Source organism: Rhinopithecus bieti, unplaced genomic scaffold (genome assembly GCF_001698545.2).
Source record: "Rhinopithecus bieti isolate Rb0 unplaced genomic scaffold, ASM169854v2 scaffold_9690, whole genome shotgun sequence".
Taxonomy (NCBI): Eukaryota; Metazoa; Chordata; class Mammalia; order Primates; family Cercopithecidae; genus Rhinopithecus; species Rhinopithecus bieti.
The window spans coordinates 1535290-1552516 of record NW_016806622.1 but is presented as its reverse complement, the minus strand read 5'-3'; the positions used below and the strand labels follow the sequence as shown (position 1 = coordinate 1552516).

The 17227-nt window shown below is 40.0% G+C and overlaps 2 protein-coding genes across 10 annotated transcripts in view; both read right to left on the bottom strand.

Moving 5' to 3' along the window:
• Positions 1 to 8755, bottom strand: part of SLC9B1 (solute carrier family 9 member B1) — a 131421-nt gene extending 122666 nt beyond the window's left edge. The window contains exon 1 of the mRNA XM_017877079.1: positions 8432 to 8755. Within this exon, the coding sequence (XP_017732568.1) occupies positions 8432 to 8730 (299 nt within the window). The 5' untranslated portion in view covers positions 8731 to 8755. The remainder of the gene's footprint in view (positions 1 to 8431) is intronic.
• A 284-nt stretch (positions 8756 to 9039) lies between these two features.
• Positions 9040 to 17227, bottom strand: part of SLC9B2 (solute carrier family 9 member B2) — a 67036-nt gene continuing 58848 nt past the window's right edge. For 5 of the 9 annotated variants that reach the window (XM_017877074.1, XM_017877069.1, XM_017877073.1 and 2 more), the window contains 2 exons: positions 15166 to 15389; positions 9043 to 9199 (listed from right to left, as the gene is read on the bottom strand). In XM_017877074.1, coding sequence (XP_017732563.1) covers positions 15168 to 15389 — 222 coding nt within the window. In that variant the 3' untranslated portion in view covers positions 9043 to 9199; positions 15166 to 15167. Of the gene's footprint in view, positions 9200 to 14287; positions 15390 to 17227 lie in introns of those variants that run through there. The other 4 variants (XM_017877075.1, XM_017877077.1, XM_017877071.1 and 1 more) reach the window with 3 other exon arrangements.

The window sequence follows — 17227 nt, the reverse complement described above, 5'->3', positions numbered from 1 at the left end:
TGAGAAAAAAACAAACAACCCCATCAAAAAGTGGGCAAAGGATAGGAACAGACACTTCTCAAAAGAAGACATTTATGCAGACAACAGACACATGTTCGTAGTTCCTCCTTTAGCTCTGAGAAGTTTGATCAACTGAAGCTTTCTTCTCTCAACTCGTCATTCTCCATCCAGCTTTGTTCCGTTGCTGGCGAGGAGCTGCGTTCCTTTGGAGGGGGAAAGGTGCTCTGATTTTTTGAATTTTGAGCTTTTCTGCGCTGCTTTTTCCCCATCTTTGTGGTTTTATCTACTCTTCATCTTTGATGATGGTGACGTACAGATGGGGTTTTGGTATGGATGTCCTTTCTGTTTGTTATCATTTCTCCAGATGAGTCAGGACCCTCATCTGCAGGTCTGTTGGAGTTTGCTTGAGGTCCACTCCAGTTAGGCTACTCCCAGTTAGGCTACTCGGGGGTCAGGGACCCACTTGAGCAGGCAGTCTGTCCATTCTCAGATCTCAACCACCGTGCTGGGAGAATCACTACTCTCTTCAGTGCTGTCAGACAGGGACATTTACATCTGCAGAGGTTTCTGCTTTTTTTTTTTTTTGGCTATGCCTTGTCCCCAGAGGTGGAGTCTACAGAGGCAGGCAGGCCTCCTTGAGCTTCAGTGGGCTCCAACCAGTTCGAGCTTCCCAGCTGGTTTGTTCACCTACTTAAGTCTCAGCAATTGCGGGCGCCCCTCCCCCAGCCTCACTGAGATCTAGCCTTGCAGTTAGATCTCAGACTGCTGTGCTAGCAATGAGGGAGGCTTGTGGGCATGGGACCCTCTGAGCCAGGCATGGGATATAATCTCCTGGTGTGCCCTTTGCTAAGACCCTTGGTAAAGCACAGTATTAGGGTGGGAGTGATCCGATTTTCCAGGTGTTGTGTGACAGTTTCCCTTGGCTAGGAAAAGGAATTCCATTCCCCCTTGCGCTTCCCGGGTGAGGTGATGCCTCGCCCTGCTTCGGCTGTCACTCGTTGGGCTGCACCCACTGTCCTGCACCGACTGACCGACACGCCCCAGTGAGATGAACCCGGTATCTCAGCTGGAAATGCAGAAATCACCTGTCTTCTGTGTCACTCACGCTGGGAGCTGGAGGCTGGAGCTGTTCCTGTTCGGTCATCTTGGCACCCACCCCCCAATAAGGGGTTTTGTTATAGGAACACTCCACTTCTTAGTTACAATTTTTAGTCCATTCCTGCTGCTATGCCAAAATACTTGAGACTGAATAATTTACAAATAGAAATCTATTTTCTCACAATTCTGGAGGCTGGGATATCCAAGATTAAGGTTCAGTCAGGTTCAGTGTCTGGTGAGGTCTCTGCTTCCAAAACGGTGCCTTGAACACTGTATTCTCTGAAGGGAATGAACATTATGTCTTCACATGGTGGAAGGGATGGAAAGGCAAAAAAGTCCTAGCTAGCTGTCCCCAGCCCTCTTGTAAGGATTTTTATAATACATTCATGAGGGCAGATCCCTCATGACCTAATCATTTCCTAAAGGCCCCACCTCTTAATATTGTTGCACTGGAGATTAAGTTTCAACATACATTTTGGAAGAGACATAAACAGTCAAACCATAGCATAAACCATTCCAGGCATGTTTTATATTCTTGTCTTTCTCTTAGCACCAAACACAATGGTTTTTCTCAACTATAGACAATGCTACCAAAAACTTATCCAGAATCGAAGGTTTGCTATATATGGAATTAAATTGTCTTACCAGCTTTCTCTCTGGTTCTTTCTTGTGACCCTACATTTCAATCAAACTGTTAACTGCTCTCCATGTTTTTATTTGGTTGGAACATCTTCCCACTGCACCTCTTGTAAACATCCATTGATTATTCTAAATAAAGCTTCCTGCAATGCACACTACAAAAACTGGATGTGTTTTTTCCCTTTTAAATTCTCACATCACTTTGTTCTTTGCTCTACCATCCTTACCTCTCTGGTGTCATTTCTTGGTCTTTGTTAGTGGTTTCTTTCCCCTATTCATCCTTTAAATATTGGGCTTCCTCAGAATTCTTCTCTATGCCCTATTCTCTTCTCACTCTATATACATTTCTCAACATCTATTCTACTATCGTGGCTATAATTCTAAATAATATGCTGATGAATTTGAACTAGAAAAGCTCTCAAGATTCTATTTAGTGTATCTAATTACTTACTGAATATCTCTACTTGTCTTACAAGCATCTTAAGTTAGTATATGCACAAACTCAAGATCTTCCTCCACCAAAGTTGTTCCTTCTCTAGATAATTTCCTATCTCAGAGAATGAAGCCACCTTTGACCTAGCTGCTCAAAATAGAAACTGAGAAGTCATTCTTTCTTGCTGCTTTTCTTTATCCACTAGCATCAAGTAAATTACTAAATCATGTTAATACAAGTCACTGAATGTTTAAACATTTTATTCGTTTCTTTCCAGATAAATTGCCACTAGTCCAGTCCAGGCCATAAGCATTTCCCCACCTAAACACTGTAATGGTCTTCTAGCTTTTCCCCATGTCCAGTCTTGTTCCTCCTCAATGTAATTTTCACAATGCAGAACAATATTCTTAAATGTAAGCTTGATTATGGTAACTACCTTCTTAATATTCCTCAATGACTTCCCATAGAAGAAAAATGTAAAAACTCCTTACATTCAGCTTATAGGGCCCTTTGAATAAGGCTTTAACCTTGACCCTGTCTGCCTTCTCATTCATCACTTGACACTCTAAACTTTAGCCATACTAAATTTTTGTTCTTCAAACTTGCCATGTCTCACATCTCCAAAACTTTATGCATTCTGTATGGTGCCTTCCAACACCAACACTCTTGCTTTTCATCCAGCTAACGCTTCATCAATTTAGAAGTCATTTCTTCCAGAAGATTTCCTGACACTACCTTCAACATGCATCCTTATCATGGCATCCAACACTTATCACAGCATCCACCCCACTATTTTAATTCCTTGTTTAACTGTCATCATTTTTAAATTTGACAACTATTCATTGAGAGCCCATTATATTACAGATACTGTATTCTCCTCTGTGTACAGACTGTGGTCAATATAGAGTATTGTAGAAGCACATTTAGAATGTGAGAGAAGTCCAAGAAATGTTTCTTAGTGACTTGTGTTCCCATCTGTTTCCCTACTAAATTAAACTAGAGACAGTTCCATAATCATTTCTGAGTTATCTGAATTGCCTAACATAGTATATAGTAGATAAATATTTATACCATCAATTATTGGATTTTAAACACATACTAAATATTCTTTGCATTTTAAGAGGCCACCAACCAGCCAATACTTTCTACCCAGCGAGTTTTTCTTTGATATCACTTTGGATACAATGGAGTGTAAAAAGCAAAGAGACAAACTAATATAGTGGAAAATATGGGACTTAGAGTCAGAACACTGTGATTAATAATTCTGCCACTTACTAGGTATGTGTCCTTGGTCAAGACCCTTAACCTCTCTACATCTCAATTTCCTCATCTGAAAAAGGCAGTTACAAGAATGAAATGAGATAAAGAGAAAATAAAAGCATAAAATGTAAGAGGTTATCCAAAATGATGTCTATTATTATTATTGTTATTAAAGTCAATGCAGATCAAGTCTCCTTATGACTGGTTATCCCAGCTCTGTAATGCTACAGGATTTCCAAAGTTCATTCTTCATCTTCGCTTTACCATCCAAGAGGTAGACTTTTGTACTTTAATAAATACATATTGATGGAAATGGTTAAAAATCACAAAGAAAACAAGCCAAAAATTGAGTAAATATACATTATGTATGAAAGGGACAAGACAAAAGTACCAGCCTATGACAGTTTATAATTTGAATGTATGGACCCCCCCGCCGCAAAAAAAATCAGGCCACAATTTTGTTTAATGTTGACCAAAAGGGTAGGTAAGTGGCACAAAAGAGTAGTGCTGTGAACTGTTTCACAGTAAAATGGTAACCCTCTGACCTAGAAAGTCAGGATATCTGGGCTCAAATACTAATTTAGCTACCAATTCAACCACTAATACCCAGGTGGTCTACACACCCAACACTCTAGTCTTTCAGTTCCTTGATCTCCTTTGCTCCTATTGTCTTTTTCTTCCACTGTATCTTAGCCACTCACTTATAGGGCCACAAATCTCAAATGGCCACTCAACTTTGCCCAGCTGTGCTACGATTCTGATTGCTTTCCATCCTCCAAATGACTATTTTGTACCTTATCTTCTCCCCTTAAACCTCCTACTCAAATATTCCTCCTCACTCCTTACTATTCTTGCATCATACCTTATCTTCATTGAGAAAAAGTATTAGTATCAGGCAGAAAGTTCTCACCTCTGACCACTGAATCTACCCATCTATCTGCATCTTTACCCATACTTGCTGTCTTTCTTCTTATTACTATAAATTATATGTTCATGTGGCTGGGCGTGGTGGCTCACGCCTGTAATCCCAGCACTGTGGGAGTCCGAGGCGGGCGGATCACCTGAGGTCAGGAGTTCAAGACCAGCCTGGCCATGGTGAAACCCTGTCTCTACTAAAAATACAAAAAATTAGCCAGGCGTGGTGGTGTGCACCTGTAATCCCAGCTACTTGGGAAGCTGAGGCAGGAGAATCGCTTGAACCTGGGAGGCAGAGGTTGCAGTGAGCTGAGATGGTGCCATTGCACTGCGGCCTGGGCAACAAGAGTGAAACTCCGTCTCAAAAAGAAAAAAATTTTATGTTCATGTTCCTACTAAGGCCAACACTTCTATATATTCCCTGGATTCCATACCCTCTTATCTTCTCAAAGACTTCACTCCTAAAATATACACACTCTCTTATACCATCATTTCCACCCCCCTCTATTGGATTATTCCCATTAGTCTAAATATGCTTAACTATCCTTAAGAACCCTTCTTTGACCATACATATTCCTCTATTACCTCCATTTATTGGCTCTCTTTTATAGTAAAACGTCTTGAGATGTCTATAATACTACGTCAATCTCTTTTCTCTTTTCTTTTTTTTTTTTTTTAATTTTGAGACAGAGTCTCGCTCTTTTGCCAGGCTGGAGTGTAGTGGCACGATCTCGGCTCACTGCAACCTCTGCCTCCCAGGTTCAAGCGATTCTTCTCCCTCAGCCTCCCGAGTAGCTGGGACTACAGGCACATGCCACCACGCCTGGCTAATTTTTGTATTTTCAGTAGAGATGGGGTTTCACCATGTTGGCCAGGTCTCTTGACCTTGTGATCTGCCGGCCTTGGCCTCCCAGAGTGCTGGGATTACATGTGTGAGCCACCCACCGTGCCCGGCCAGCAGTACTATGTCAATTTCTTGACACCACATTTTCTCTTCATTGTACTAGTCAAGGCATAAAACTACTTTATGTTTCCAAAATCCAATGCACAGATCTCTTTATTTTACTTGATTTCTAAGTATGATTCAATACCATTGGCCATGTTTTGTAGTCTTGACTTTTTTGTTTGTTTGTTTTTTAGTAGAGAGGGGGTTTCTCCATGTTGGTCAGGCTGGTCTGGAACTCCCGCCTTAGCCTCCCAAAGTGCTGGGATTACAGGCATGAGCTACCATGCCCGGCCAGTTTTGGCTTTCATGTCTCCGCACTCTTCAGATTTTCTTACTTCATTGGCTATTCTTCCATCTCCTTTGTTTACTTATTTTCCTCTGCTTTATACTAGCCAATGCAATGTTCTCTGTGAGCACACTTGCCCTAGGTAGTTTTACATATGCTGATGACTCCCAACTTTGTATCTTTGGTTCCTTGCACTCTGCAGAGCTCAAGACTCAACTTACCTTTGATTTCTAATAAGAATATAAAAATCAAGGTAAGCAAAATAAAACTCCACCCCCCACCCCCCACTCCACCCTGGCTGCTCCTTTTCTTCCTTAGTCTTTTCATTTGGTAAATGGCATAACCATCCACACAAACTCAAGACAAAACTTAGGGGCTAGAGGTGACTTCTTTTTCATCACCTCTATATTCAAAACATCACAAAATCTGTAGGCTTTGCCCCCAAAATAGAGCTCACATACATCTACTTCTCTGCTATTTTATCCCGAACTTGTCATTCCTCTTTGGATTTCTGCAATTGCCTTCTGCTATAGATCTTGCTCCCCACCCAGTATGATTCAGTCATCACGTAATAGGCAGAACAAACGTTTTTAAAATGTAAATCAGATCCTATCATTCCCTCCAAACTCACTACTGGTTTCTCTTCACACTTAAAATAAATTCCAAACTTATTCCATGGGTAGATTTCCATGGCCTATTCAAAGCCTTACATGATTTGGCTCCTACCTATCCCTCCAAGCTCATCTTGTATCACTTTCTCCACATTCTAGCTACAGTGGTCTTTATGATGTTCCTTGAAGGAGCCAAGTTCTTTCCTTCCTTAGGGCTCTTGCAATTGGAGTTGCCTTTACCTGTAGTAGGCTGATCCCAAATATTTCCATCATTGGTTTTTAAAAATATTACTAAGCAATCAATCTAAACTAACCCCTCCCCCAGTCTTAAGGAAGACCTTCACACTGTTTTACTTCTTCACTGTGCCTACTATTATCCAAAATTCCTTGCTCATATATTGTTTACCTATTTTCTATCTTCCACTCACTAGAATTTAAGCTTCATAAGAACAGCAATCTTGCTAGTCTTTCTTATCATTGTATTCACAATGCCTAAAACAATGCCTGACAAAGTAGGATATTCTTTAAAAAATAATGAATGCCTTTCCCTAAGCAAGTCACTTGACTTCTCTACTTAACTCACACTGGTGAGTTTACTACTGCTAGACTAAGCTCTGGGTGCAGGAAAAACAAAAGTGGCTAAGGTATGGCTTCTTCAGAAGCTCATCCATTCATTCCCTCAAAAAATATTTATTGAATGTATATTACACTATGTTCCAAGTACTGTTCAATCTCAGTGTTTAGTAAACACCCCAGTAACATGGGATTTCGTTAACCAACAGAAGTGTTTAAACAGGATGAGTATGAAAATAAGTACAAAATGAGAAGTACTATAAAAATGATACTTTATATGTTACTATTACAGCAGCTGCCTATTTCCTTTTGTCTTGTAATTGCCAGGACCTTCTGACAAGAGCCAACTGAAAAACAGCAGTATAAATCATGGTACTCTAAAAGCCCAGACTTCAACACTATGCAATATATCCACACAACAAAACTGAACTTGTACTAACTAAATCTGTATAGAATTTTAAAAAGTAAGTTAAAAAAAATTCCAGAGGACAATAAATATGAATGTCCTTTACATAGGCACACAGTGACTAAAATATTTGGGGCATGAATTCGCTAAGGGTGACAATAATAAGTGTTATTTTTCATGCTTCTTTGCACAAATAATTATATTTATCTCTAAGGAAAATCAGAGAGTGGGGTGTCACCTCCCTCAGTGCCAACTGGGCTAATTATCTCCCCATATCACCGAATCTGTTATTTCATAGGCTCTAGGAAACCCAAAGAGGGGAGTGAGGGACCTGGTATGGTCCCTTGCAGAGCTCTTGTAACACTCCTGATTGATGTGACAGACACAGTATGTGTGCAACTGTCCTTTTTCCTTCAAAAGCACTGGTCTAAAGCAGGGATCCCCAACCCCTGGGCAGTGGACAGGTACAGGTTTGTGGCCTATTAGGAACAGGCCACACAGCAGGTGAGCGGGGCTAGAGGATTACGCCCGAGCTCCACCTCCCGTCAGATCAGTAAAGGCATTAGATTCTCATAGGAGCACAGACCCGATTGTGAATCGTGCATGTGAGGGATCTAAATTGCACCTTCTCATGAGAATCTAATGCCTGATGATCTGAGATGGAAGACTTTCATCCCATCCTGCCTCCCCCGCTGCCCGCGCCGCCCCAAATTGTCTTCCATGAAACTGGTCCCTGATGCCAAAAAGGCTGGGGACTGCTGGAAGTGCTTGTCCACTGGGTTAAAGCCAAGAGGAGTAAACAGGATTAAGGGGCGTGGAGGTGGGTGGGTTCGGGAAGACAGCTTTCTCAGGATGGGCAACCAATCCCAGAATCTTCAATCACAGGAGCATGTATGTGAAGGTTTATTTGCAGGGATCCACCATTTGTAAAATAGTACACGCTTAATAAAATTAATTTTGCAGTCAATCTTGACTGACAGATCTCTTCTTTCTTACTGCAGAGTATTCGTAAAATAAGAAAAACAGGAGGAAGAGAGAACAAAGAAGAGAGATGTGGGATGAGAGAGTAAGGAAAGGAATCACAGAGAGGAGAGACAATGTCTGTGGCTATTTTCCCAGCGTCTGGGAGAGGAGCCCAAGCATCCCATTGAACTGAGGGGGAGGAAAGGCCCTCCTGGGGCCTACCGCAAGTGAATGATAGCCGGAGACCCGGGACTGGCGCCAAAGGGCTTGGAAGGGCGGAGTTAAGAAAAATGGGCCGTACCTACAACTTCCTGCGCAGCCCTCGCTGGCCCAGGAGCTCAGTAACCGTTGCGTAAACCACGCGCCACCCAGGTGGGCAGGGTAGTGACGCAAAAGCCCGGCTAGACTTCCGCGCAGGAGCGGAGCGGGGCGGGGCGCGGCAGCGCGTTTAAGTGACGTCTTGGCCGCGCGGCAGAGACCAGGGTTCTGGGGCTCCTGGGACTGTCTGGTGTGTTTTCTGTCTATTGAACCCTTTCCTTTTGACGTCTCTTCTGAATATTGACTCATCGGGTTGTAGAAATCCAGGGACAGAGTTGACATCACTGGGCATTTTAGCCAAAAAGCAGTGCTCGGGACTGCATGTGCCAGAAGTAAACTTGTCAAAACTCAGATTGTTTCCCCTAAAGTCAGCTTGAAGCGCAATGGTAAAAGAGCACGGTCTCTCCCCAAGACGGCCTGAGCTTAAACTGCAGCACTGTCACTTGCTAGCTATGGGACCTAGGCAAATACATCATCTCCCTGAGGTTGTCTTCTCATCTCTAAAGGACGCTGTGGTGGTGGTGTGAGAATAAATGAGACATAGCAAGTGTCTGGAACAAAGACACTGTGTACAAAGTAAACAATATACTGTTATCAATATAAAACCTTTTTTGTTTGTTTTTTTTCCCCCGCCTGAAATCTTATGTGGAAAGTTGAATGTGAAAGAAATGAAAGCGGAGCTGCGTTGATGGTGGACCCAGAAGCTTTGGCCTTTCAGTCCCAAAGTTTCCAGGAATATAATCCACGCTTCCTATAAAAGACAAAAACAACCGTTATTGGAGAAAGTGCAAATTTCTTAGAAAGATAAACTGCCCATTCCTATCTAATGTTTCTCCTGACACTCAAAACAGTGTTTACTCTTGAACACTGTATTCCTTTTTGACTCACTGTGTTTTCTAAAGTTAATTCCTCTACCGGAGTGTTCTTTTTCTTAGTCATCATCTAAGATCTGATTCAAATTACAGTTCTTTCTTGGGTAACTTAAAAACGAAATTATCTTTTTATTGGTTTTGTTGTTGTTGTTGAGACAGGGTCTCACTCTATTACCCCGGCCGGAGTGCAGTGCCATCTAGGCTCCCTGCAGCCTCCGCCTCCTTGGTTCAAGCAATCCTCCTGCCTCCTGAGTAGCTGGGGCTACAGGCGGGCGCCACCACCCCTGGCTAATTTTTGTATTTTTAGTAGAGAGGAGTTTCACATGTTGCCCAGGAGGCCGTGAACTCCTGGACTTAAGTGATCTGCCCGCCTTGGCTTGCCACAGTGCTGGGATTACAAGCATGCGCCACCACAGCCCTGCCCTTTTTATTGTTTTTAACACCTTCCCTCCTTCAATGTGATACAGACATCTCAGCAAGGATTTAATTTTCTTCCTCATTTCAGGAGAGTAGACAGGGTTTCATGATTATAGGATTAAGGGAATGTTTTGTACTCATGAAAAGGAAATGTTTTGTACTCATAGGAAAAGCAGGTAGATCCCTAAAGATAATGGGAGGTGGGACAAATGGTAGAGCTGGGAAGGAAGACCTTTGCTAGGAGTCTGTTTGCCTCCAGGGCACTACTCTTATGCTCTAGAAGGAATGGGCTCCTGGACAGGTTAAGTGCTTTAAGGTCCATGTAAGGAAGATGGAGGGCACATCAACAAATGGAGTTTTGGAATTCTCACCAGGCCAGAGGGCTCAGGCTGGATTTGAGTCAATCAACTATAAATATATTACATGCTCCCCAAATGCCATGAAGCAATCCCACCTGTTACAGAGAGGTACATAAATGATTCATATAAAAATATAATGTTCTGAGACATTGACAAAATATAGTGGTTTATTGGGAGACAATATAATGAAAATTTACCAATAAAAAAATTTAAATAATTATCTGATAACCTTTCTTATAAAATTAATAGTATTTTAAAACTAAGTAAATTAATTATATTTGCAACAAGGCCATAGAAAGCAAAAGCTTTTGAGGAATAAGGAGAATCTTAACTGATAGCAATTTTTTAAAACTATATTGACATGATAAAAAAAGTTTTAAAACTTTCTACATAAATATTTTCATACTTCTGAAAGTACTTCAATAAAATAAAATTTGGCCAATGATCTATTTAGTATGATTTCAGTGCCAAATTTCTTTTCTAGTTTTATCTCTAATTCTCTTCATCAGTCTCAAGTGCTAATCACTTTCTATGCTCCAGGCTTTACTGGTTTCAAAACTTTGCTAATATGCCAGCCTCCCACATTAGTTGTTCCCATCTTCACCTTACTCCCTAATATTACCCCATCCGTCCAGATCCTCTCCATTCCTCAAGATCTAGTTCAAGTATTAGCTCCTCTAAGATTTCCTCAACTTCTACACTAAAAACACTTTTGAATTGTTCACTTGGATTATAGCTATTTGTACATATCTTATTTCCTTCTAAGGTTCTTAAAGGCAAGTATCATGTCTTGTTCATATTTGTATTCCTCACATGGTCAATTTTCCATTAGAATTCAAGTTCTATTGAAAACCAAGCCCTTGAATATCTTGTTCATCACTGTATTCCCTAGCATCTAGCACAAGACCTGGCACACAGTAGGCATGTTATAATATATTCTGAGTGAGGGAGTAAATGGATTTTAAAAACAGCTCCATGAAGGCAGGGATCTGTTTCATTCATTGCAAAATGAATATCTGAATATAAACATGAAGGCTTAGCATTCATTATATACAACAAAATTCTTTAATCTGCATAGCATCATAAAAGTCAAATATGAAGTATTTATGTTGCCTTTCACCCAACAAATTCAGTTGATATCTTTCTGAAAATAATACATCCCCCAAAACTGTAGTGTAATTTTAAAGAATCAAAATAAAATAGATGTTGATATTAAAGTAGTTTCAGTTTTGTTTTTTTCTGTGTTCTAAATTTTCTGCAATGAAAATGTGTTTTTATAATCAGAAAAAAATAATCAATATTATTTTTAAAGAATGTAGTGGGTGAGATCATTTGCAAATGTATACCTGAGGAAATTTTGAGGACATCAAGGTCAATCAAGGTGATTGGGAATTAATACCACAGAGGAAAATACTGTCCTGAGACATATGACACTTCTTTCAGGGACTGAATTATGTCCTTCCCCACAAATTTATATGTTGAAGCCCCAACTTCCAATGTGATGTATTCAGATATGAGGATTTGGGAGGGCAATTAGATTTGGGTGAGGTCATGAGGGTAGGGCCCTCATGATATGATCAGAGTACCCTTATAAGAAGAGACACCAGAGAGCTTGCTTGCTCTCTCTCGGCGTCATGTGATAACACAGTGAGAAGGTGGCCATTGGCAAGCCAGGAAGAGAGACTTCGCCAGAGCCCAACAATGCTGGCATCCTGATCTTGAACTTCCAACCTTTAATAGAAATAAGTTTCTGTTGTGTAAGCCACCCACTGTATGGTATTTTGTTATAGCAGCCCAAGCTGACTAAGATAGATGAAGCAGACTAAGATCCAAACGGTTGTGTGGCAAGTAGCTTTCTGATATTGAGAGAGAATCCCCTTATTCTCAGATTTAGTCAGTAAATGTTTATTAAATGTCTATTGTGTTCCATGGCCTGTGAAAAATGCTGAGGATTCAAGGATAATTAAGAAAAGGTTCCTACCCATAGGGAGCTGGTTTAATAAGAGACAAACATGTAAATAAACTTTAAAAAGTGTTACATGTGCTCTGACAAAAGTATGTATAAGGGGCCCAAAAGTTAGAGTAATTGTTTCTATCTGTGGTTTAAGTGGGGATAGGTTGGGTTGGTCAGTACTCTATCAGGTTAACCCTAAGTTCACCAACCAAGTCAAGACATGTGGCTTTCCATGTGGCGACAAACCCTGGCCTTCACATGGTGAGCCCTGCTGAATGGTCAGCCTCTGTCATTCTTGACCTCACCAGCTCCATGATATATAACAGCAACATAGTCTTATACCAATTAATAAATTCCTACAAAGAGCTTCCAGGAATAGGCACAAATTTCAGAGATCCAATAGAGGAAGTCAAAAGGCCAGCAGTGGGCAGTCACAGAGATTTAGATGGTGGCCCTCTTAGAGGTAGAAAAGAGCTTGCTGCATGACCTGCAAAATGAAACAGGTATTGGCAGTGGCTGTTTGAGGTGTCCTTCAATCATTTCTATACTCTGTGGACTTCCATTTCGAATTTTCCTAGGGGCCCTAAACATATTCAACAGCATTCTGATTTGGTTATACTAACTGTATTTTGTATAAGTTAATAAATATTCCAAGCCTGTTACTTGGAGAAAATGCCACTGATGACCTGGGAAACAGCATGAAGTGTTACACTTTTTGGTCTCACATCCCTTTTGCTGGCTAAGTCCTAATCATCCCTCAGCCAATACCCTACTTTCTCTAGGAAGCTGTGCCTAAACTCCACCACCCTTGGATTGATTGAATACTGCTGCCATGAGCTCCCTAGCACCCCTGTAGTTCCTGTATAATAGCACTTATCATACTGTTTTGCGTTCTCTTGTTTAATTGTCTGTCATCTCTATTGGACTGTTAAATCCTTAAGGACAGGGACAATATTATTCTTGATGATGTGCCTGGATCTCAAAAGCTTTCAGTAAGTATTTTTTGGATGCATCTACTTTTAAAGCCAGGAAAATAGAGGACCAGATGATTATTAAGTTTATGGTGCCCCCAGCAAAGTGCACTTAACCAATGAAGTTCAGTTCAAAACACTTATCTGACCTTTGGTATAAATTAATCAAGTCCAAACCAAGAGCATAAACATTAAAGGAATACATAGGGTAACCAAAGTCAAGCTGACATAAAATTAAAGGCTATTTAGGAGAAGTGAATATTAAACTAGTTTTGAATAGAGGTGAAAGCCATGGTGGATAGGGCTCAAACAGAAGTCTAATGAAGAGAGGAATGGACAGGCTTTATTTACGCAGATCAACTTGGTGGGATTAGGATATTCATAATTCATTAATCTAATACATATTTAATATCTGCTTCAAGATTAAAATGAACTTTGAATTCCAGGTCAAGGAGTTTAGATAGGATATGACAAGTATATAATAAACACTTCAGGTACACAGATAACATGATAAAAACTGTAAACTGTATGTGAATGTGATCATTTCAGTAATTACACAGAAGATGACCTAGAGTGCAGAGGAACTTAGGAGTGATACACAAAAGCAGAGATGGCCTGTTACAAAGTAGGATAAAATATGACCTATGCAGGTAAGTATTTCTTCTAATATTTTCTCTGCTGGCAAGTCACAATTTCTGAAATTCCTGCCACAGAAGTCACTCTTTTGGTTTAAGGCAATGTCTTTCAAAAGCTTTTGTTTGCATGTAAGAATATGCTACTAAGTGATGGTAACATCCAACACAGTGGAAACTCTGGCCCCGAAAATCTGATGTTCCATTCCTCCTAGGAGTATGAATGCTTACCTAGAGACAACACTTAGCTGCCTCACAGCTGGATATGATCATTACCAATAAATGTAAGAGAAGAGATGTGTCCAGCTTCCACATCCCTTCCTCAAAAATACATTGCTATACTTGCATTTTTCTTGAGAGATAGAAAAGAGACATGGTAGAGATCCATTTTTAACCCATTTATGCCTAGTGCTCCATTATTAGAACGCTAAGCCTGTGGGAGTTATTTATATCCTATTGTTCAAGGTCATCGCCAAGGTCTGATTTTTCACAAAAAATGTTTGCAACCTCTGGCGTAAATAGGTTAAGCCATGTCCTAAGCTAGGACATGGCAGAGCCTCAGGACAGAAAGACATGGGACTCTGAGCAGACGTCATGAGCAGAGTAACCCTGTTAGTATTAACCAACCAGTCAGTTTCATTAGAGGGAAACAGAATTCTATTTTCTTTTAAGCACTGTATTTTTTGTTTCTTCATTATAGCACATTACCCTAATGTAATATTCATGAGACTGGCATAGATTTGAAACTTACCTATCTTCCACCTAGAAATGGGAAGAGCCTAAAGATATGGGTCATAAGAAACAAATAAAAAAAGGGCTGGATTAGGGCACTCCTTAGGGGAAGGTAGACTCACATGGGCGGTTGAAATAAAGGAACCTGTGTGGTCAGCTAGGGGGCAGGATAAAGTTTTTTGACATCTGGAGGGGGCAAGAGGATGAACCAATGAAGACACTTCACGTACTTTAAAATTTTGGTGGGACCAATCAGTTACAGTAATTTAAAGAAAGGTAGTAAGGGAAGGAGAAATGGAGAAAAGGCAGATTATCAGGGAAAACGAGGGTAGAAATTCATGAGCGACTGCATTATGATTTTAACAAAAACAAAACCAAAAAAGAAGAGCCAAAACCAATTCAAAGCATCAGAGCCTGGGCAAATATGAATCAGGAAACTGTGAAAGTTAAAATTTAGAGCAATCCTAGCTGAAGAGGATACTGAAGCTAGTCTTTCCCGTGTTAACTGTAAACTGTGGTAGTATATTAAAGTAGATATGTCCTTATGCAAATTAAGATGGATGATGAAGGGGTGTTTGAAAAAAAAGGTAGAGAGATTAAAGTTGGTGATATAGATCACTACCACCCACATGGAAAGAGCAAGGGCTAAAAATGCTGTTTAAAGAAATAGCTACACTTCTGGTTCTATTGCATTTTAAGCGTAAACATTACATATTTCAATGTGCATCTCGAAAAAGTAGCAGCTTTCTAATCATTATGCTCAGCACTCTCTCTTTTCACCTCTAAACTTGCACAGAAGTCTCTCCTTGAACTTCTTCATCTTTATTTTGATGTTCAACTTTCTGCAGAAGCCTGGGGCCCAGTAAACCAATAAGCAGACTTCCAATTGGGGCTGTGATAAGGATGGACAAAAATGCCACTGTCAACACATCCATTCCGTAGTCTTCTAATTGTTTCTCTCCATGCGACCTTGCTGTGTCCAAAGCCACAGATCCTATTGCAGCCTATAAAAGTTTAAGGGTAAAGATGGAATCATGATAAGATAAGCACATTTAAAAAATGAATTTTTTTATTGTTTGCAAAAGCCAATTGGTTGGTTTTTTGCTCAACTAAGAAAGTTCTTTTAGTCTTCTTTCAAAGTGTATTGCAGGGTTTTTTTTTTGTTTTGGTTTTTTACTTTTTTAGAGACAGGGTCTCGCTGTGTTGCCCAGACTGGTCTTGAACTCCTGGCCTCAAGTGATCCTCCCTCCTAAGCCTCCCAAAGTGCTGGAATTACAGGAGAAAGTCACTGTGCCCAGCTCAGCTGGTTCTGATGATTTAAAAACTCTCTGCCCTTGCATGGGAACATACTAATGACTCATTTGTACCTATCTGTGTAAGGCAGGGTTACATAAATATCAGTAAAATACATTTCAAAACACAAAGCAAATCCAGACTCACAATATTAATTAAATATAACATAAAGTTCTATGTACTAAATTTTTCCTGAATAAAGATGAAAATTATTGGTCATCTCCTTTTATCTTTAGGAATTTGGAACTAAAAAATAAGATGAAAAACATGCAGTGATACCTACTGAAAACTTAAATTTTAAATAAATATATATTGCTTTAGAGCTTAAACTCATTGTCAGACATCATGAAACATGAAAATAGTGGACACCTTGACAACTTGAAGCTGATTTTATTAGGTATTTGGTCAACTCTTTGCCTCACAAGTTGGTGAAATATTTTATTTGGAATGTATCTATTGGAAAATATTATGAAAATTCTCAGTTTCTTGTAGAGGTAAAATGCAATATTATCAGTGCAGATGGGAAAAATGTATTAATTAATCTGGTTTTCCCTTATTCCACAGAGAACAATGTAAGCCTCTAAGACAATGAAAAAGAAAAGTGTGCATCAGACACAATGGCAGAAACTACTAATTGCTCACAAAAACCTGAATGCCCCCTTTCTCTTCTACAATAGAACTCCTGAAGTTTTGTTAGTCACATTGCTGTCCAGAGACTTTTTTATAGAACTCTTAGCCATTATGTTTCAGACGTTTTGAAAGTCTGATGGGGTGGGGAAATTCTGGAGTAATGCCCAAATGCAAAGAGCATATAATTGAAATCTGGAATATAATTACTGAGCATACACATCCCCAAAAGCCTCCTAAGTGAAAAACACTTGATTTTAATTCCTTAATAACAGAAATTTGAATATTTAATTATAAAATAATCTGGGACAAAACAGTTAAATGTTGTTTGATGTAATTAGTCTGAAAATATACAACCAAAGATACATCACATTTGCAACAAATCATAATCTATATAGTTCTAACTTAATTAGCAACCATAGGTATTCTAACAAATGCATGGTCAACAAATTCAAGCACCTATCTATAATAGCTTTATTTATCACATGTTTATTAGAATGCACAAATTTTCGGTTAAGTGATTGAGACATCTGCCAGGAAGTTCAGTGAGTTCTGAATAATTAATACCAACTAATAATCTAGGAAATCAATACAGTACTTTCTAGGTTGTTTTTCAATAAATCTTTTCTCCATTACATACAAAGACTCTGGTCAAGCTCAACTGATCATCAATCATATTAACATTAAAATATTGCCGGGCGCGGTGGCTCAAGCCTGTAATCCCAGCACTTTGGGAGGCCGAGACGGGTGGATCACGAGGTCAGCAGATCGAGACCATCCTGGCTAACACCGTGAAGCCCCGTCTCTACTAAAAAATACAAAAAACTAGCCGGGCGAGGTGGCGGGCGCCTGTAGTCCCAGCTACTCCGGAGGCTGAGGCAGGAGAATGGCGTAAACCCGGGAGGCGGAGCTTGCAGTGAGC